The 22,565-nt window shown below is 36.3% G+C and overlaps 2 protein-coding genes across 2 annotated transcripts; both read right to left on the bottom strand.

The window, feature by feature from the left end:
• Positions 1-6,021, bottom strand: LOC106127858 (neutral ceramidase). The gene is made up of 15 exons (XM_013326143.1): positions 5,987-6,021; positions 4,783-5,088; positions 4,238-4,381; positions 3,895-4,071; positions 3,573-3,700; positions 3,256-3,454; positions 2,796-2,999; positions 2,531-2,650; positions 2,367-2,456; positions 1,883-1,996; positions 1,329-1,556; positions 1,124-1,219; positions 649-816; positions 302-414; positions 1-219 (listed from the first exon to the last, which is right to left on the bottom strand). The coding sequence occupies exons 2-15, from the start codon at positions 5,083-5,085 to the stop codon at positions 39-41; spliced, it is 2,265 nt and encodes a 754-aa protein (XP_013181597.1). The 5' UTR covers positions 5,086-5,088; positions 5,987-6,021; the 3' UTR covers positions 1-38.
• A 2,917-nt stretch (positions 6,022-8,938) lies between these two features.
• On the bottom strand, positions 8,939-21,496 carry CDase (neutral ceramidase). The gene is made up of 14 exons (XM_013323218.1): positions 21,242-21,496; positions 14,967-15,071; positions 14,395-14,538; positions 13,869-14,045; positions 13,415-13,542; positions 12,740-12,941; positions 12,242-12,445; positions 12,047-12,166; positions 11,759-11,962; positions 11,221-11,442; positions 10,827-10,922; positions 10,394-10,561; positions 9,886-10,007; positions 8,939-9,555 (listed from the first exon to the last, which is right to left on the bottom strand). Exons 2-14 carry the CDS (start codon positions 15,069-15,071, stop codon positions 9,378-9,380), a joined length of 2,070 nt encoding a protein of 689 aa, XP_013178672.1. The 5' UTR covers positions 21,242-21,496; the 3' UTR covers positions 8,939-9,377.
• Positions 21,497-22,565: the final 1,069 nt, after the last annotated feature.

Below are 22,565 nucleotides of genomic sequence, written 5' to 3'. Positions count from 1 at the left end.
TCTAATATTTAATTAACTAGCAGGTACTAATCTTAAGGTTAACTTTGAACTATGAAGGTGTCGGTGGCCCCTGTGAACTGTGTAATGAAGCCGGCGATGCTCCGCCAGGCGCCGCGGTACACGATACGGTAGGTGCCGGGCCTGGTGCCGGCCAGCACGTGCCACTCGTAACGCACTCGGCTCGTACCGAATATACTGGATATGCGCTCCCAATGGAACCTGAAACAAAGAGATTTTAAGAGCCAATTTGTTTTAAAATACACACTAAAATAGCAATATTAAAAGCTGGATAACAACTAACCTGGTTTCCCAGTCAGCGTCAGTGGCGACGGTGAACCATTCACCCTCCTCGTACCTCTCCACGTCTGCGTGAGAAGATTCCTGCCGGATGTCATTGCGAGGGTTGGCAGCGACCTGAACAAACATTATAATTGATGTGTAATAGTGTAACTTACACTGGTTAAATTATCTCAAAAGTCTGTTGTATGATAAAGGAATCAAACCATAATTTGCCAAAAAAAGATGTAGTCAAAAAAGCCCAATGCCCGAATTTATCTCTTTATTTCCATCAAAGAATATTCCACGTATGTTCGTACAATTGTCATTTTGTACGAAAATAGGTGGAATCTTTTGTCGTGGTGTACTTACAAAAGCGACGCTGACAACGTCTCCTACTCTGACAATAGTGGGAGGGGATATCAAGACGTCTCCAAACTTTCTGCCGATAGGCGTGGCGTCCAGGATGACGGGCGGCAGAAGAGAGGACGCATTCTCTCTGTGGTCTTCCGGCTCCGGACCGGGATCGACAACTCCGCCCTGGAATTACATTTTACTTGTTTACACAGAATTTTTTATGCAGTATTGTATCTTAAAAGTTGGTTTTCAGATTCGTGATACAACATTGAAACTAGAAGATATTAACGATGAAGACAGGTATATATAGGTTATCATATATCTTGTTGGCTCGGAACATTGCACGAGTTGCTGCGGAGAACACAATGTTAGGTGTATTAGGTAGTAGCGGGATGCGAGGGGGAAGGACACTACGCAGCGCACATGACCTTGAGCTGTCAACATATTTGAAAAGACGTATATCTTGCTATAGAGTTAATGAAACAATTACATCAATAGCAGCGGTGGTTAATTCAGCGAACTTGTTCAGTAAAATCTCGAGTGTGTGAGGTCCGTACAGCGTTGATGCGGCTTCATACCTTTGTACCTGTTTAAAAAAAAAAAATGAAGTCATAATTCTAAATTGTTCAAAGTTGATTAAAGCAATGGCAGTATGTAAGTAAAAACAAATAAAAATAAATAAAAATCCAAGTAACCTGATATTCCTCAAAAGTACTAATATAATGTATATATTCATTTGTAAGTCCCATGACTTCGACCCTGGGTTGGTATCCTCGAGCGCGCATCACGTCACCGAGTACATCGCGGATCCTTCTGCCGGACATAGTGGTCGGCTCCCCCGGAACTCCCGCTACCGCGAACCCCCCCAGCCAGATTACTGTCGCCGACACTATCTGTGTGTGCCACGGGATTGTTGAGTTTGCCTGCAAATAAAAACTGACTCAATATATCGTTAATTTATAGTTCAGTTTGCAAAAACAGTCCAAGACAGACCAACGTTATTAGCATAATTTAAACCAGACATAACACTTGTTGTTTCTGTCGTTTTAAAAACAGTGAAACAGTGGAAACTCACTCTTAAACAAAACAATAGCTAGAATTATGTTTAATTTATTACTCTTTTATTCAAGACTGCAGCGAGACATACTTATTTGAATTGGAATAGTTAAAATTATTAATAATTACTACCCATACTCAGCCAGCTAAATGCATTTTTGACGAATTTGTTTTATACATATTCCACACTCACCCTCGCCGTGGCGAGTAAGATAGGTTTAGGCGCGTGACACTCGATGTCCTCCACTGTTGGGCTCATGATAGCGCCCAGCAGTCCGTCCAGCTCCGGGACGCCAGTCAATGTGCCCTGACAGTGAAAAACTATGATTATATGACCAACAAGTAAAAAATGGTTTTTGGTCGAGTTCTATTCCTTTGTTTGCACAAACGATGTCGATTGAAGCGGTTTGAAAAATGCTTAGGACCATCTGTCTTGTATAATAAAATACTAGCTGTCGCCCGCGACTCCGTCCGCGAGGATTAAAAAACAAACTTAATAAGTAGCAAATGTGTTCTTCCAGACTATGTTCTACATCTACGCCAAATTTAAGCGAGATTTGTTTAGCCGTTCTAGAGACATGTATAGTAACAAACATCCATCTATTCACCTAAACATTTGCATTTATAATATTAGTAAGATTTTGTTAACAAAATAATATCTGATGTTAATAAGTTACCTGAGTTATATTAAATACATTAGCGCCATCTGTAGTGCCCGAGGCGAAGCTGTAGCCTAGCGCTGGTTTACAGCCTCTCACTGGTTCATTCTACGTTAATAAAAATACCATTTTAATTTCTAAAATACTTTTGTATCGAAAAAAAACAGAAAGTAAATATTTACAGTAATAAATCTCCTGTTGACAGGGTCGTACTTGGGCACGACCTCTTCCGGCACGTTGATAAACTGATGCATTACGGCCAAATCACCTTTCAGTTCTGTACCATCTCTGCTCAATACCTCCTAGAATATGAAAAAAAAAATTATAATTTTATCTCCAATCTTAAAAAAAATCATGATAATGTAGTCTAGAAGTATGTTATAAAATATAGTAAACGCAGAAGATAAGCCAGAGAATACTGATTTCACAATTGTGCCAATAACTTACCAAAGCAGCTTCAAACACCGCTGTACCGATAATCTGTGTGCTCTCAAACATATCTTTGCCAGGTCCGCCGGCGAAGCAGCGCTCCATGCGGTCACACAACACGAACTGGTTGTCGCAAATCTTGTCGCTGAATTCGCAGCGTGCTTCCTGCGTGTTGGGCGACACATCTCCCAGGTTCGCGGGGAAGAACCCGGCTACAATTGGCTGGAAATTATGGAAATTATTGGATTGCAATGAGGATTAATAGGAGTGAGCAAATTAAAACATGGAGTCACTAGACTCTTCTTGCAAGCATGTTTTCAAATGTATTTACTTAAGAATTCCACAAAGATAAAACAAGAAGAAACAAGCAAAGATTATCATTAGCACAGGCTAGTTCTGAGATCTTTTTCTGATTTACAGTTACTTTGAAGAGAAGTTACAAAGGCGAAAAGCTCGTATGGCACTATTTTAGTCTCACCCTCCGACTTGGGTACATAGCATTGAGTTCTTTCTCCAAGCGGACAGCCGCATAGCCTAGGTTGTCTGCGGAGATGAGGCGGTTGGTCATGTTCATGCTGGTGGCGTGCAACGGGAACCAGGTCAATGCGCCGTGCACACTGCCGTCTTCACGCTCTATGCGCACTTGTGTCAACACTGCGTCTGTGTTGCCGTCGTAGCTACAAGATACATTGTAAATTAAAGTGGACTATTAATTTGTAGTAGCTAGATTAAGATTGTCTTAATTTAATATCATATCGGATTTCATTTTATTGTTATTGTTAGAGTTTTATTTACCGTTCCCTCTCCTCAGCAGGATTGTTTTCGTACGAAAAAGGCGAGCGGTTCTTCTGTACGCCTGACACTCGTGTTTGTCCAAAGAACAGCCGTGCAGGAACTATATTCTCATGAGCACGCACTATACTCTGCATCAGGGAACACAGACAAACTATAGAAAATAAGAAATACTAGAGGCTAAGAGCTTTTCAATAGATAAACCACTGAGGAGCTAGGGTTTATTCCCAAATACTCTCATTTGTTTCTTCAAATTAATCACAGATTTAAGTGCAACCTTACTGATTTTCAGCCAGCTACTCATTGATAATTAGAAGGTACTCACCCTGGTGATTCCAGCAACATACGCGTTATAAGTCTCTCGGGAGAAACCGAGGATGGTGATGTCTAGCAACAGGTCGACTAGATGTCCGCCGGGCGCGCTGTGTGTGTGTGTGCCTGTCAGGATCACGTTTCGCAGCGAGTACATATCTCCATATAATTCTTGAAGGTTTTTCACCACCTGTCATATCAGAAGTCAATATTTATAATCAAAGAAATGAGTATCAAAAATTAATATTATATTTCTATGCAAAACTATGCAAAAGCCAATCTTCTGGGACTTTTCAAATACTGTTCCATCGTCCCGATAATAGATTTAAGATTTAAATTTACAAATCCAACTTCACCTCTCTTCTGACGCCAATACCGATGGCCAGCACGTCAGCGGTGACAAGCACAATCCTGGTGTCACCCTGCACGAAGAGGAAGGCGCGAGAGAACTGCCTTGTATGCAGGCCGCGACCTGACTGACCAATCTCCGCGTATCCCATCTGGAAGAGTACACAATTACTGAGATGGACAGGAAATAAAGACAAGCAAAAGAGAGAAAGAATAAAGACGCTGTGGAATAACTTTGCATTTGGGACATCAGAGACCTTGAGCGACAACGGAATATGATGCTTGTAGTGCGCTTCTCAGATGAAAAGCCTAAAGGACTTGATCTAAATGTAAATTAAATTCTTTCTATAATAATAGAATTGTAAAGCAATGAAACATTCCCGTTGAAATCAATCCATTTGTTCCATTATTATTGTAGCTGATTATTCTGATAGATCATAGATAATGTTATTTCCATTATCACTGATACGGTTAATTAAGAGTTTAATTAATAACACATTTTAAATACACATATATATTTAAGCAACTTAACTAAATATCTATCAGTACTTACAAAATTGACCTCGACACAAGGCCCTGTCATATCAGCGATGCCTACGCCGACTTGGTACAGAGTTTCCTTGGCGATGGGGCCTTCCGTAGTTGTATCTGGCGTAGCGCTACTTGTAGTACCTTCTGTCGACGGTGTAGAACTCGTAGAGGGTGTCGTTAACGGCGTTGTAGAGGGAGGTGGCAAAGTGGTGTTCGCAGAATCATTCTGGTCGTTCACTATGACCACTATGAGAGCCACCATTCCACCGATCACAGCAAGGACCAGTATTGGTATGATTATTTTACCAGCTAATGGTAACGCCATTTTCTGAGAAATAAATAGTTTTGTGCAGATTCTATCGTAGTTTTCTTTTTACGTACTTTCTTGTATAGAAAGGGATTATGATGGTTGAAATACTACGTACTTTAATTAATGAAGTTCATCGCTGTCCAATTTGGTATACTTGAACTTTGTAACAAAAAAAATACTGTCAAGGCTCCTCCGTAGTAATAGAAATCCGTTTAAAAAGATAGTGTTTGTCGCTGTTTATCAGATACATAATAAAAACAAATTAACATTAACGCAACCTAGGACTCAACTAGATAAAGGTAATCTACATTCCGTTGTACTCATTAAATCAGTAATTTCAAGGTCATCCATATAATCTGATTAACAGGACTTATTTACAACTAACTTCATGACTAAAGGTCATGGAAATAGAACGGACGGATGGGTCAAAGAAACGTAAATATCTACGAGTAGTCTACTGCTAAACATTTTATTTAGTTACGAACATAAAAGAATGTATTTATGATTGCGATTTGGTGACTTTACATAAGTATATTATATCAGTGACAGGGTCTGACTTCGAAGTAATTAGCAACTAAGTTAAAAATAAATTTACACAAGGGCAGAGAATATTAAACGATAATCCTGGTCATAATAGAAATAAACTACATTTATCAAAATTCTCTGTTCCTCAGTAGTTCAAAATAGGGATAAGTACATGGAAATTACGGAATAGAAATGGACTTGGGATTATCTTATTTACAACAAATAACGTAAGATAAAGTTAACAGGTAACTTTATGTGAACTTTTGTTTATTTCAATCAAAGGAATTTCCCACCAAAATAAAACCAGATACATTCTTAGAGTAATACTTGAACGAGTTTAGGCCAAAGGATTTTTGACTACCGATTTAAAAAAAAAATAAGCAATACTTACCAATAAAATAACACACTTTCCAAAACTAAACTTAAAACTTTAATTCATAAATACTTGTAACTTTTCAAAAAATTAATTTCTTAAAATGAACATCATAAATAAAAACGTGTGTAACTAATGCGACTTGATATTCAGTTATTAGTATCCAAAATGTACTTAATCGACTATTATGATAATGAGCTTAATCTTATCAGGATTATCAAAAAACATGTGCTATTGTCAAATGTATTAAAATTTTATCATTCATATAGTTACGACCGTCTTAACCCGAGTTTGTTAGCGCTCCATGCCTTAGGGAGACAAGCACTGGGGGCGCCAGCTATTGGCGCCCCTACACATGTACGTATTATTGTTGGAGGGCGCCTTTTCGCTATTGGGCGCCCACAATACTGAATACGGCCCTGTTAACAGTAAATGTTTTAAAAAGCCCCCATAGACAAGACCCAATTTCGGTTTTTATTTTATATCAAAAGGTGGCAAACGAGCGAGCGGCCACCTGAAATCGCTGAAATAGCGAAGTGACCGTTGCCCATAGACATACGCAATTGCATATGCGTTGCCTACCTTCAATCGACGGAGGAAAGGATGCACAGAAAGAAAATATTTTTCCCTTCCATGCATCCTCTCATCCGGAAAGTCCACTTCCACTTCCCATCCTTTTCTTATGAGAAAAAGGGTGGGGAAGGGAAAGTGGACTAAATTAGGCCTCCGGGACGCACACTCATCAGACGAAACGCAGAATAGCTTCCACTTCACGCCTGAACGGTGTGTTAAATGAAACAACTAATTAGGTAATGTTTTTTTATTCATTTTAGAAACCAAAACTTATTGCTATAAATCAATATTTTATTCGATATAAATAAGCTTTACATTATTATTAAAGTATTTCTTTCAGTTTACTTATTTAATAAGTACTAGTATGGTTACGTTATTTTATAATCCAATTAAGATCAAGAACACTGCACGAAAATTAGAAATGTCTTGATACTATTTATCACTCATAAAAATATCAATTCCTATTAAACAACTTCGTTAATCTTCAATAATTTGTTGACATGATCCATCCAATGCTCTCGCGTAACCTTGAAAACATCCACCAGAAAACGCAGACCTAGGTATATCATCGTTATCTCCATTTACCACTATCTTAGGTCTTTCCCTCCCTTTAATTATACAATCTCCGTTCTCTGTTGAAATCATTCCATCCGGACAACCAAGAGTTACGTTAATTTTGCTGTCCGGAAATAGAACTTTGTCATCTACAGTATTTGTTTCTACAACTACGACACCATCATTGTAAGTTATAATTGGTGTATTCATAGGTCCAGGAAATTTGATATTCGTATTAGTTTGTTGTACATCTACGGTCGATATTTTAATTGAATTTTGGTCAATATTAATTAAATTTGCATCAGTTACAGTTTCATTTGTGTTTGGATGATTTTTTTCAGTATTATCTTTGTTAGATTCTTCGTTTGGATGCGTGCTTGGTTTATTGTAATTTACAACTAGTGTTATGTCAACATTAACTTGTACAGGAGTATTATTTCTTTGATTTTGAATATTTGCTGAATTTTGTAATTCCGTATTAATTACCTTAGTAGATATATTATGTTTAGTATTCTCATATTCTTTTGCGTTTATTTCAATAGTTTGATCTTTATTTTGTACGTCAGATGTATTTTCACTTTTATTCGCTGCGATATTTTCATTATATCCAGCAATTTTGTTCACTTCGTTAGCCGCTGTTTCCACTAATTCTTTAACAACACCACATTGATAACTTTGACAATATAATAAAATAAGACTTAATAATAATAAAATCTTCATTTTCACTGCGAATGATGTTTATAATGTTCAAATCAGAACTATTTATGTAAGAAACGTGTATATGACAGTTTCTCATTAAAACGTGTTCATCGTATCTTATTAGAAGCAAAGGTTATCGTGAATTCCGTGTAATTTCACTACATAAAGAAGACTTACTTGATGTAATTGAAAATATTATATCTACATGCGACTCTGTCCGCGTGGAATTAAAAAAATTTAAAGTAGCCTATGTGCTCTTCCAGACTATGTTTTACATCTGTGCCAAGTTAAGACATTCCGGAGATACCTTCTAATAAACATTCATCAACAAAATGGTGAGAGAAAATTGTACCATATATTCTAATTGTTGAAAGCGCAGCGCGTTGTTTTGAGTGTTTCTAGTTTCTTAGCTTCTTTTGACTAAAAAAAGTCCTTTTATAAATTTTACACGGCTACTTATAACGCCATCTAGTGACAAAAGAATAAAATGAATTTTTTTCAAGAACTAGGAATGTTGTAATAAATAAAACTGTCATTTTAAAATTTTATTACGTTTATTCATAACTTAAATAATAATTTACAATATACTTTATCTATAAGCAAGGACACGACTAGTTATATGTTTAATCCTAAAACAGCTTAAGTAAGATAGTCTCTATCCATAAAGGTACACGTTCATTATTCCGCGCCGGACGCGCAGCACGCAACAGATTTTAGTTTGCTTTATATAATTTTACATAGCACTGCGTCAAAAGACAAAGCAAATCCGTTTAATTTGTCCGGTGCATCCGATACGAGCCAATGTACGCTTACCTTAATACGTCAAACATTTACGTATTATCGTGCATTTCCAATATCTAAGATCTGTTCAAAACATATTGCTATTTTTTTATTCAAGGAGTACGAATGTTTTGTCTTATTTAAACATTGTATTTGCGTTTGATCTTCTAGTACTAATAAATATTTTGTACTTAAGTATCTTAAAGAAATCCTATATGGAAATATTTTACAAGTCTTTGTATAAAACAGTAGGTTTACTACTGGATTAAAAAAAGGATAAACATAAATATTACTTAAACAAAACAAATGGTTTTGTTAGTAACTAGTGAGTTTCTGAGACCGAAATCTCCTTTTAAAATATATCGTTATCTCTGTTTTGTCAAAAATGACAAGAATCACATGTTTTATATAGAAATTTTGGTTTCAGAAACCCACAGTTTGTAAGTCATCTGTTTGACGTAACCGTCCACGGGAAATATTTTAAAATTATGACTACAAAAAATATCTTCAAAATATCTTTTTGGTAATTAATTGGTTATTAATCTCTTGACTATGAAGAATGATTAAACCCATTTCCACTAAGCGATGAAATGTACGACTGTTTAACTTGACTTAATCGCGCGCCAATATAACGTTCCGCGTATTTCTAGTGGAAATGTGGTTTAAGTGTGTAATTATTAACCATTATCCACTAAGCATCCAACTAATTCGACGAATTCATATGACCACTTGCTCGATGCGATTTTACTGAGGCGTAGCTGTTGCATTGTTGCGCTAGTGGAAATGGGGTTTAAGTGTGACATTATGTGACCTCGAAGCTGTCAGAGAAGCCACTGTATGGGTAGATACCACCGAGGATGTATTTGTAGTTACCGAAGTGATGGAGGCGGTATGTACCTGCAGGAGTACCCGCGGGGATCTCCCACTCTATCTCCGCGTGGCTAGTACCCAATATCTTTGAGTTGCGACGCCATATGTACCTGTGGATAGAGATAGACATTCCTCTTTCATATCCTTTGAATCCACCAAATCTAATTCTGACGAAAGTTATAAAAGTACAGAAGTAAAAAAAAATTAAGCAACCCTTATTAAGTTAATTATTTAAGATACTTTTCTTTAGAATTTCTAGACATCTTCTCCTAGGTCTTGAATTTATGTAACTAGATTAAAACTGGGAAAAACAAAGTAAACATTTCAAAGCACTCAGACCAATGGAAAGCTTCTAGATCAGGAGAAAATCTGAAAGCACCAAGTAGGTGGTTCCAGCACCAATAGTCCGCTATCATCTGTCATCTGTAAGAATGTCTTACTTGGTCTCCCAGTCAGCATCAGTGGCGATGGTGACCCAGGCGTCGTCCTGTGCAGACTGCAGGCGCTCCACTGCAGCATACCAGCGACCATGTCTCACACTGTTGCGCGGGTGACCTGACACCTGGACAACAACATACCGCTCCATCGCATCCGACTCCAAGGACCAGACATTTCAGTTGGTCCTTCCAGTCGGGATAAAAAGTATATTGGGACTTGCGGTCACCTGGAACTTTATCAGCGAAAATTTAAAAAAAGTAGCCTATAACATGCCCGCGTGCATTAGCTATAGCTATATTCCCGTCTCAATCTCATCAAAATCTGTTCAGCCGTTCCGGAGACTATTCGGAAAAAATGCGGCCTTGCAGACAGACATACAGATAGACAGGCAAACAAACATTTAAAATTAGTTTTCCTTTATCGCTTCAGTGATGAACTAAGGAGTGCGAGCAATCTTATTTAAGAATCTGATGATATAAAACTGTTGCCTAACAAAAAAAAATCTCTTACAAAAGTAGCAGTGACGGTGTCTCCATGGCTGTACTGCTTCTGTGGCTGGACTAGACAGTCCCCGAACTCCTTGCCCCAGGGTGCGGCGTCCCACAGCACTGGCGGCACCAGGGTGATCAGCTGGTCACTGAAGTCTGGCGGCTGCGGGCCAGGGTCTACTGATCTACCCTGGAAGAAGACAGAAGGTAACATATATTATATATACTAACATTATAAAGAGGAAAGTATTGTTTGTAAGTATTAAATAAGCTCCGAGACTATTGAACCTACACTATCCCCGGGTGATAGGCCTTTTATTCCTTCAGTATAGGTAAAATTAGGAAAAAAACTGATAGAATTAATTTAAGAGCTTGGATTTATATATATGGAAGTCAGTAATTTTTGCTTATCGATATGGTTATATAGTTGTGTAATTGTATAAGTATAAACTGACCTCAAATAGTGCACGAGTGAGCTCGACGTACTTGTTGAGGTAGATGTCGAGTGTGTGAGGTCCAAATATTGTGGACGCTGCTTCGTACCGCTGTGCCTTTGGATTGGACAAAATGTTCTAGTATTTGTCTTTTAACATGATTAAGATAACTATGTTAGTCAATTAAAAAAAATACAAGTAAAACCTATCATATACGAAAAAACTGTTTTTATAATAAAACAAATCTAACCCAATGAGAGACACTTTTTACGTTTACACGAGGGCGCTAGTGAGCTATCATAATTTAGTTTGTCCTATTCCCACCGAGTGAGACATCCTCATCGATATATAAGTTATCAAACTAATCAGACAGAACGTAAAGAATTGAACAGTTAATTCGGCAGTAATGTTATACCTGATACTCTTCAGGCGTGGCGATGTAGTCGGCGTAGACATTGGAGAGTCCGGCGAGCACGACACGAGACGCGCCGGCGGAGGTGATGCGGGCGAGCTGACGACGCAGCCGGCGTCCCGACATCGTGGTGAACTCTCCCGGCACCGCCGCCACCACCAGCCCGCCCACACGCGCCACGCTGCACGACACCACGCGCGGCTGCCACTCGTACGGGAACTTCGCCTGAACACCAAACTTTACACTACAAAGCTGCTTCAATAGTGGTACCACACAGAGGGCACGCAACACTGGTGACTTTGATGCCGAAAGCCAAATTTTAGTCGTGTTTCGTTTAAGGAAGAGAATTTGACGGAAGTCGGTCACGGAAAGAACAATCTTGGATCACCTTTGTGATATCCAGAGGGGGCGCTACTGGGCTATTATAGTTTACTACACTTATAAACTAATTAAAAACGTCTGCACTCATATATAATTATATTATCGTGAAATTGAACGTGGATATTATTATTTGAAGCGCATAGTAAAACTGTCCACTCACCCTGCCAGTGGCGAGCAGTATAGGTTTGGGCGCCTGACAGTCGATGTCCTCCTTGGTGGGCTCGGCGATAAAGTCCCTGACTACGTTCCACAGCGGGTTGGAGGTGGTGGTGCCCTGCGTGAAGTCGAAGGCTCCCGGCCCGTCCGTCGTGCCCGCCGCGAAACTGTACCCCATCGCCGGCAGACACCCCGATACCTTGGCGCTCTGGGAACACAGGGGTCAAGTGATGCTGGTTGTATTTGCGAACTGGACACTAAATAAGATCATGTTTTTATCGTAATCGCTTACCGTATTAAACGTATCGGTGATGGGATCGAAGGGCGCGACCACCTGCTTGGGCATCTCGACGTACTGGTGCACCACGCCCACTGGACCCGTCAGGTCCTCGCCCGGCTGCTTCAGAACCGACTACAAATAATAGCGCATCCAAAGTTAGTAATGAAGGTCACAAGGGAAAATGAGTTGGTACAAATAGCAACATACCATAGCGGTTTGAAAGATCTTGGTGGCAATGATGCGTGTGCTATCAAACATGTCGCGTCCCGGACCCGAGGCGAAGCAGCGCTCCTTGTGTCCGCAGAGCGCGCTCTGGTCGCACGCGAGTCCGCTGAACTCGCAGACCGGACCGCGCGTGTTCGGGGACACGTCGCCCAGGTTCGTGGACGCGAATGCGCACACCACGCTACCCTGGAAACCAATGCAATTAAAATGGACAAAAGAAGACGAAGTTTTGCGCAGCGATATTCCTAAAATTTGGAAAAACTGGTGAATCTGAACACAATCAAATAAGACGAGTTATCAAAAACAAATTATTAAAACAAAATATCCCTAGTTTTTCCTCTCTTATGTTCAACAAAAATTAACCCATCTGTTAAAAAATATATTTTTGCAGGCGTTTATTTCTAGCGATCATTTAACATCAAGTATCCTGATTCCTATTTTATCTCCTTGCAATCCTGTCAAAAAGGGGAAAAAGTGTACCTTTCCAGGCAAAGTATTGGGTCCATTCAAAGCCTTTTCCATGAGAATAGATGCGTATCCGACGTTGTCTGAGGAAATAAGTCGATTGGTGTTGTTCATACTGGTGGGATGCACCGCAAACCAGTTGATCACTCCCAACACTTTGTCCTGGGGGCCCAGGAACCGAACCTGCGCTAGGGTCTTGTCCACGTCGTATTTGTACCTGAATATAATATCATAATCCTAGTACAAAGATCAACTGTAGTAGAAGATTTGACGTTTTAAAAAAACTTTAATAAAAAAACAAGCAAGAATTTATAAATGAAATATCGTAAGAATAATAAAAACTTTATTAAAGTTAAAACAATACTAATGCAGATAACAAATTTACAATTTTAGTTTTTTTTACATCTATCTATTTTTCCAATATATGTTCCAAATATGGACCTTCTTGTCTTCTAAATGTTGGCAATTTGCCTACACCAGCAACATTAGTTCTTACTTAAAATCGGTACTGATTTAAATCTTTACGTTTGAATAGATGGCGGATGCTAAAGATATGTTCTTATGCGTAAGTAGGAAAAGATGGATAGTTTGTGAGGGTGACATAAACAGCAATGAAGACTTAAATGAAGGATGAAAACCTTACAAGTGAGACAAGGACTGAGAGATGTGTTTCCATAGTAGCAGACTTACTTGGCTCTCTCCTCCGGCGGGTTGCGGAGATAAGAGGTGGGAGATCTGTTGATGTTGGCATCTAGAAGTTCACCCTCCGCATACTCGAGACGTGCTGGCTTCATGTTGTTGTGTGCTATGTAGATGCTCTGTCAAACATATGATGTATACGATAGGGGAAGTTAGGCAAAATTGGTCTTTGGTTGCAAACTTATTCAATTTAAGGTATAAAATGGTTGTGTTTGACTGTTGAAATCAATATTCTATCCTTTAGAGAAACTAAAGTTAATTTAATCTAAACTTTGTATACGCTGCAAAAAAATTATGCGATACCTAAAAAGGTCATGTTTTTCGAATGCAAAGACCTTAAGAATCAAAAATATAAAATCTTATTAGTTGAGGATTGAACGATGGGTTTAGATTAGCCACTGCGCTATAACAATCTATTAAAGTTCAATTATATATTCGTATTTACCTTTAGTATTCCAGCAATATAAGCAACGTATGTCTCTTTAACAAAGCCAAGTATGGGCAGGTCAAAGAGGAAGTCCATAAGAAAGCCCCCCGGCGTGGAGTGCGTGTGTGTACCACTCAGTATCACATTGTTCTCTGTGTACAAATCGCCGAAACGCTTCTGTAGACGCTTTAGTACCTGCATATTGTAGTTAAGGAATTAAATTCACTTCCCACTTACACTTGTATAAAATATATGAGGTATAATTAAGCACTTGAAAGTAGCTGTAAAAAGTTTTAGATTTTGGATGGTTGGTTATATGGAGAGATGAATTGATTGCGAAAAAGTATTCGCATAGGGGGAAATATCCTCTTTGTGTGTGTCCCCTCCTCCGTTAATGAAAAAGATTCGTTACGTTTACCACCTTCTAAATCTAAAAAAAGAAATTGAGGAATAAAATGCCAATTGTTAGATTTTGTGCAAAATTCTGTTATACCAACATAATATAGGATGAGGTCAGGGAGATGATAAATTAATATGAATTAACCTCTTTCCTTATTCCGTTGCCCATCATAGCAGCATCTACGGAGACGAAAACAAGCCGGCTGTTGTCATCGGCGATCACGAACGCACGCGCGAACTGACGCAAATGAATTCCCTGCCCGCTCTGCTCGAAATTCGCGTACCCCATCTGCAATAATGATAAATATTTAACAATATATAAAAATGTAAACGAAAGCAATTCAATTTAAATTTAACGTATGTTCTCGTTTGTATATTTTTAAGAGCCATCTATTGGTAGCATATGAAAAGAAATCTGAATCTTATTTTAATACGCAGAGAATTTTGTTTCTGTTTGTTGTTTATTATTTCATTGTTACGTACGTGTTTTTAATATCCAAAGATTAATTATTATCTGTTTAATTATTAATAGGTTTTTAAACACTTTACATTTTATGACATCACAACTACTTTTGTAGTTGTGTTTTTCGACAAGAGATGGCGTTAGCAGTAATTCCGTTTATTTCTACCCCAAGGACATTTTATTTAGTAAAGGGACTTTAATAACAAATTTATACACGTCACGCGTTTATAAGTAGAGAGGTTAAAAGTACTTACAAAGCCGATCTCTGCTGGGGGTCCGGTGACGTCAGCGATGCCCACGCCCACGCGGAGCCCATGCGCAGCGCACACGCTGACCGCGAGACATAACAATGCCCACATCTGGAACAATGGTTATTAATTATTATGAATTACCGGAACAATATTAAATGCTACTTTCATTCTACAATAATGCTGTATATTAGGTACTTTTTTAGGTTAAGAGTCTATTGGAACACTCACGAAATTTTCCGATCCGCGATTGGAAAATTACGGAGGGAAAGTGAACTGTTTTGTTTTTGCAAGTATGTAACGGAGCAACTAAGTGGAGATTTTCATTACAATTAGAAGTACCTAATTATAAAACGATTCTAAGTATGAAAGTCTAATAACTTAACGGTATTATTTGGAATGTAATATATTTGGTTAGTTACATTTTTAATTTACTCCTGAGTCGTCTAACATTGAGTTAATTGCAATGCTAATACTGTACGCGAGCAATTGTGATAATTACATTTTTCATACAAATGCTAATTTTTGTACTTCAAATAGTTTACAGAGCATTTTGTTTGTTTACTATAAAATAATGAATATTTGCGATAAAAATTACTACGAATTTTGACGGTACTATAATACTATTCAAGTATTAGTTCCGCCAAATAAACATAAAATATAAAGCCGAGTATATTGTTTGTTTTCAAATCTTTCTTCTGTGCTCGTGTCAATAATTTTAATAATTTTCATTGCGTAACCGTCAAATTCAACCGGATAAATCCCACGTAAAATATTTATCACACAAAACAGAATGTTTTTATCGCTTTTATTTTTTAGTAAACAAGGTTATTCGACGGTCAGTAATGCTTGCCTGAATTACACTATTCATTTGCCAATTCGCAGTAAAAAAAATGCATTTATGCAGATATAGCATATGGCAACTCTGATTGATAATGACATGTTATTTGTCACAATCAAGCACAAATGCCAACAATTAGAAAAAAATTGGCCTTTAATGTCAAATTTCGCACATAATCAAGGCTTTTCTAAATTGAATTTTATATGATAGGTGCGCAACTAAGTTCTCGCTGTTTGTCAGTAGATAGCTCTAGCAGTAAGAGCTGGTCTATTTTGACATATCCAAAACGTCATGAACCAAGCTTAGACATATATATATATATATATATATAAAGAACGTATACGCAATAATTCCTATAATTTAAAGAAACTTGTTTTCAAGTTAACCCGCTCAACCATCCGATTTCTTCTCACAAATACTTTCACTAGTTTCTCAAGACTATCTACAAATAAAGAAAACTTGAGTTATTTGATAAACGCATATAACACGAATGTATCAGACTAATTTACAGGCTGGACTGCTATTATATAAATATCAAAACTCAAACAACAAATATGAAAATGGCTAACTCTGCCTTGAATGTACAAAAGTATTTTATTATATTAAATTATTAGTAAGAACAACAATTTCAAATAATGAACTTGAAAAATCAATTTAATATTTCCGGTCACCACAAGGCCAGGGTCTAGTTCGATCGCTTTCCTTCAACCGTTGCATTAACGCAGACCACGTTTCACGGAAGTAGGGCATAGTCATTGTCGATATATCGAGTGGTGCGCTTCGATTGAATCGTAATCGATGTGAATCAAAGCCTCATGATACTCGATATCGTTGTTAGTTTGGTTCCGCTATCCGTCAAAACCATAGACAAAGGTTGGATGAAATGATTCTTTTATCATGAGTTCATAGACTAAAATCCACGTTTAAATCATATTGTTATCTATGCTTTGTCAAAGATGAAAGACAGAGATAACGTGATATGTCAATAGGTTAAATATTGAATACGTTAAAGTTGAATATTCTTTTCCCCACCCTTTTCTGAGAAAGGCTGTTATTGCCAATACACAAGGTTACCTCTATATATAACATGCCAGCTATTTATTATAATTACTGCATATCTTTTACAGCAGTAAACAGATAAAAGCATCGCAATTACTGGTAACCATTGGTAATAAATACGCATAAACTTTGTCTTTACGTGTATATATAATTTTGTAACCGATGCCGTTTGTTTTGCAAGAGACGATGCTGTTTTACTAAAACGATATTATACAGATGAAATATATATTTTCCGTACGATAAGCTCCTCACAAACTTACCTCTTTCTAATATTATAAATGCGAAAGTTTAAATGGATGGATGTTTGGATACAAGGTATCTCCGGAACGGCTCAACGGATCTTATTAGAACTTGGCACAGATGTAGAACATAGTCTGGAAGAACACATAGGCTACTTATTAAGTTTTTTAATCCCGCGGACAGAATCGCGGACGACTGCTAGTTTTATTGTTAGCTTATTCTATTTCCATATTTCCTCTGTTTTCCTCGTTACCAAGTTTATTTACCTTTAAATTATCCTGAATATGTCATTTATTTTATTAAAATGCGACTTAATATATTTGAAAAAGGCAATAACTAACATACAGATGCGTAGCATAGTTAATAAACAGCAGTCTTATATTTTCAAAGCAGATGAGTTATGTTTAAATAAATCATGTCAAGGCCGCGACACTCAAATTATGCAAGCATTCGTAGTTCCTTCACCTCTTGCAAAGTTCAAAATGTTTATCATTCGATTACAAACCTTAAGTTCTAAGTAATAACAACTAGATTAGTTTTTAATGGTATAAACATAACTTTGGCATACTTACGAGAATCATTGCATTAATTTCTATTTTCTGTAAGCAACTATAGTCATAAAAGTTGATAATAATCTTTTTATGACTACGTGAGTAAACTTTTAATATTTTTGTGTAAAAAACAAATCGTAGTGTAGGAAGAATATCCTGGCAGAACCTTCAGTTATTCAAAAACACCTATTTGCTTTTCAAAGCCGTGGTTATAAGACGCGCAAATGTCGCAAAAATCGCCGACCTACGAAATAATGTAAAGTAAAAATACTTACTTTAAAAAAAATGTTTAATTTTTAAGTAAAAAAAAATCTATGAAAGAATATTACTTTATTTTCTAAGTGATAACACTTTTCCAGTTTCGGTAAAAATATTTACAATATCTAACCTTTGTTGTTTTGGCTTCAGTGCAGTGTTACTTAATCAAAATATTACGTTAAAAGGCAAGATTTTTTATATCAAGAATCACTCACCTTGGCCGACGAGGCCGAATACAAATTGCATTGATCAGTTTAAACTATGTTAAGGTACGTAATATATAATATAATCCAACTAAAATATTGATTACAATCGATTATTTTCTAAAATCGATTTTTAAATAGAGAGTAATCGTGTAATTTCACTTTCGTTCAGAAATCACGGACTAAAATTAATACATAGGAATAAAAAAACAGTAATCATATTTATTTGACGTTTTACGATTTATGCACATTCAGATGTTAAAAAAAAGAAAAAGGCGTGTCAAAAACAAGTAAATATTTTTTACCACTAGATTATAGGTATGATGGTGGAAATAATCGTTTATTAAATATGATGTTATCGTTGATCGTGACTGTACTTGCCGAGAGCGGGTACAGTCGCGTACAGCTTGGTTAGTGTGACAAGTTGTCCAAGGAGAACCACTTTCGTGCGTAAGCTATGCACAATTTCTTAATATTATATTCTGTAATGTGCCCATAGACACGCAATCAAAAATAAAACCAGGTGAATGATGATGATGATAAAAATTAATGAAAAAAATACCTATAAATAAGATGCCAACCTTAGCAAAGACAAATAACCAACGTTTCAATTTACGTCTCTGCGTTCAATAATATCTACTTATTCAAATTATTTATTGTTTCGTGCGAAATTATAATAAAGATTGAGGTTAGTTTATTTGAATATTTTATTATTTCAGAGACGTGACCTTTCCTAGAGAAACGTAAGAATACATTAAATTCAATGCTAAATAAATCACGTTATAAAACTAAAAACATGTAGAAAAACAAATAACAAAGAAGATCAGAAAATAATTTACATAATTTAGTTAAACAATATATAATATTACTTTATTATTTATTAATAAGAAAAATTATGAAGAAAGGTCTAATACAGGGATGACGAACCAATGGCACGGGTTATAATATTTTGGGCACTTCAATGATCATAAAATTCAATATGAACTAAGAAAAAGCATGTGAATTAGGTGTTATATTTATGTTCCTAATAATCACAAAGTGATAATTATTTGATGGCACGATCCCATTAAATATTTTTTTTAGAAAAATGGCACGCAGATTCGTAAAGGATTTGCTATCTCTGATTTAGGATTAGGGTATAGAGAACGAATACCATTACGAATTTCAAAACAAAAGCAACGATAAGACGAACAACATATCTTACTAATAATATAAATGCGAATATTTAGATGGATGTTTGTTTGAAGATATCTCTAGAACGGCTGCATGAATCTCGCTGAAATTTAGTATAGACGTAGAACATAGCCTGGAGGAACACATGAGCTACTGATTACGTTTATTTTTTAATCCTGTGCGGAAGGAGTCGCAAGCAACAGCTAGTATAGTATAGAAATAAATTAAACTGTAGATACATTTATCATATTTCTATCTCTATTATTTTAAAGATTATGAGCTGGACAAAAATATGTATGAATACAAGTCAACAGTGGAAACCCACAAACAACACTCGTCTACCTGATACCGTTATCGTACACCGATGATGATGACTTCATTTTGATAACAAAACACAAAGACAAAAGATGTCAGATGATACTGTATACACAATTCATCAGAGCATTGTGTTACTAAAGATAAAATAGATTAACATTGTTACTAACCTTTGTGGTTCTATTCATAGTAATATAAACAATGTAAACGTTTTTCTTAAATAATACATCAAGCGTCCGATCTGGCTAAACAAAAGGGTTTTAAATGTTGGCTGAATACAGAAGTTATGCTATTTATGAAAGAACGTCACTGTCCTTTGAATATTCGTTTTTCAAATATTGATGCCGGGATATTTTTATAATTATTTCAAGTGCTAGTAACCAACTTACTGACTGGCTAAGTACACATTTCACACTCCGAGTAAGAATACGAATCGAAAGATACTTCAGTCTTTAAAATTAAATATAATCGTTTAGGCTATATACAACAGGTCACAATGGAATTGACATACTTGTATGTATTTTAAAACATTTATTAATTACAATCCTTTGGCGCGAATGGCGCGCTTTCATAGCCTAGTCAAGTGTCAGAATCATTAGTGAGGGGACATAGGCGTCAACATTTTAGTAAGGCTAGTGTTGTGCCAGTACACCGGAACAGTGTCGGATTTTACCTAACAGTATATGTATACATACATGCGAGCAAAAAATATAACCCTTCGTCATTCGGGTAAAAAGAGCAGTTACCTCAAAACTAACTGAAGGTCATCAGGGATGAGCATTTATTTTTCTCAATGACTAGCCACATTTTAATCCGATTCCACCAGTCATACTGGCCCAAAATATATAGAAAAACCTCTACTCGATACTACTAAAATTCAAAATTTTCTGTAGGAATGATGACGTTGTTTATATTTGTTAGTTGCAGTAACTACGCAATTAATCGCACGCATCCTTCATTTATTTCTACCTCAAATAATGAGTCATAAAATCCGCTGCAAAAATATGCAAAAGTATACACATGTAAGAGACAATTTTGCAAAGTAATGTGTGATTGAGTCGATCGACCTTGACCATAACAAGAGAAGTCAAATTGACCATTGCTTGCTAAAGTAAAACGTAGCCCAGCTCTGTAGTCTTGGTACTTGTTTTAAATTTCTTTAAAAATGAGTCGGTCATTTTTGATACTTCTTCTGATGTCTATATTTTTTTTCTTGTTACTTTAATTTTTTGAACTGTCGTCTTCCTTGGTTTGTTATTTACTCCCGATCAAGAACGTTTAACTCGTCACAAAAATATCAAAGGAAATTTAAATATTATTATTCGTAATGTTTCTGGATATCTCGGTTAAAAGAAATTGACAATCCAAAAGGTGTGTAAGACTTTTTCTATTGTAAAAGATTAATACGCAAATTAATTCTATTTTTATTTCATAGTAATAAAAAACAATACCAGGGCCGTTAATACCAAATCTATAATCTCTGCCTACTTTTGTAGGTGTGGGTATGAAAGTACGTGAATATAAATGTTATTAGCTGAAACCTGTGGAGTTAATCCCATTTAATACCCTATAAATAAGTTTTATTAATGTGTGTTCTTTACCCCAGCAGTGCATTCTTGTTAAATTATAAAATCTGTTTACCTTGCAAATTGGATCAATCACTGTAAAAAAATCAGTCCACACTCAAACACCTCACATTTTGCCTCCAAAATACCATAGACTAAACAAATATCTTTTTAATTCACAATACTAGTTATAAAAAAAAATAATCGTTGAGCTTTATTAAAAATTGTTTTTTATTAACGTAGCACGATTTAAGTTCGAAGTAATTTTATTTGAAGAGAAAAATACGTTCTCAGCGTTGTGAGTTCAAGAAGAGACTAGCACTGTCGCGCCATTGGACTTGAGCGGTGGCTCATTGAATCATTCAACCTTAACAAATTAGATACGTCACGATCACAAAGGCACATTACATTAACAAGGTGTCAATCCAATATGGTCAGGTTACCCATTGTTAAACGATGACCCATACTAGTAAACAAAGGCGTAAAAGCATTTTGTTTCATTAAAACCGGTAAACCTAACCAAAATACAATATATTGGTTACCTAAATACTACATATCAAAATCTCGATTTCGAGAACAAGTTTATACAAACTTGTGATGAAGGAGAGGCAAGACATAACTCTTGACTCCCCTTTGCGTTGAAAAAAGCCCGCAACGCCTGCATTAGAAATATTATATAAATACAAAAGTTATGTCCGTAGTTAGTAATATTTGTTTCTTTTCAACTGTTTTATTTTTCGACGATCTATGCGGGAGGCCTACGTTTAGCAGTAGACCTAAGGCTGAATGGATAAATTTTGTCTATGTAAAATGTAGTTAATAAATAAAGATTGTCACATTTTTTGCAACAAATCAAATACAACCTTGAAAGTATTCGCAGACATAGATTGCAACGTCCGTCAGCAGTGGATAAGGATCATTTACAACATGAACCTATCTTGCTAGTCAGTTAACTGTCATTTTGTAAACTTTTACTTATTATTAATATAAAAACTCTCTCTCTCTCTCTCTGTATAGATTGCATCCCACGAGATGGATCAGCTTTGCTATTAAAAAAAAACTATTTTACCTACACCATATCTTTTATTTGTTGTTTCTCTACAAGTTATAGTACTTTACAGGTAGTAAAGTATCAAATAGAGTTAATAAAACATATAAATATGCATTATAAATTACGTAACGACGGTAAATTATCAATCTTTCCAATACTTTAAACCCGCATCACAAGATAGCTTCTTATTGTGTAGTTTAAAAAGCCCGCTCATTTTTATCATACCAGAGATAATAGCACAACAGAGGTTTAAAATAGCGCCATCTATTAGAACAACCTTGCATTTAGCAGAATATTTTTGACAGAGGTCGCTAGTTGTGAGAAGACGATGTGAATCGCATTCCTAAAT

This window comes from Papilio xuthus, unplaced genomic scaffold, assembly GCF_000836235.2.
Source record: "Papilio xuthus unplaced genomic scaffold, Pxut_1.1 DF828952.1, whole genome shotgun sequence".
NCBI classification, from domain to species: domain Eukaryota; kingdom Metazoa; phylum Arthropoda; class Insecta; order Lepidoptera; family Papilionidae; genus Papilio; species Papilio xuthus.
The sequence above is the reverse complement of the archived record's forward strand: the minus strand, read 5'-3'. Positions and strand labels throughout refer to the sequence as shown.

Bases quoted from the DNA above. Each gene is read 5' to 3' on its own strand.
- LOC106127858 (XM_013326143.1), bottom strand. From the start codon at position 5,085: ATGGCGTTACCATTAGCTGGTAAAATAATCATACCAATACTGGTCCTT. The intron at 2,457-2,530 runs GTAAATATTTAC...TTATTAACGTAG, and splicing joins TCAACAGGAGATTTATTACT to AATGAACCAGTGAGAGGCTG. The intron at 1,557-1,882 runs GTGAGTGTGGAA...TTTTATTTGCAG, and splicing joins TCTTACTCGCCACGGCGAGG to GCAAACTCAACAATCCCGTG.
- CDase (XM_013323218.1), bottom strand. From the start codon at position 15,071: ATGTGGGCATTGTTATGTCTCGCGGTCAGCGTGTGCGCTGCGCATGGG. The intron at 14,046-14,394 runs GTTAATTCATAT...TACAATATGCAG, and splicing joins GCAACGGAATAAGGAAAGAG to GTACTAAAGCGTCTACAGAA. The intron at 10,562-10,826 runs GTCAGTTTATAC...GTCTTCTTCCAG, and splicing joins TCACTCGTGCACTATTTGAG to GGTAGATCAGTAGACCCTGG.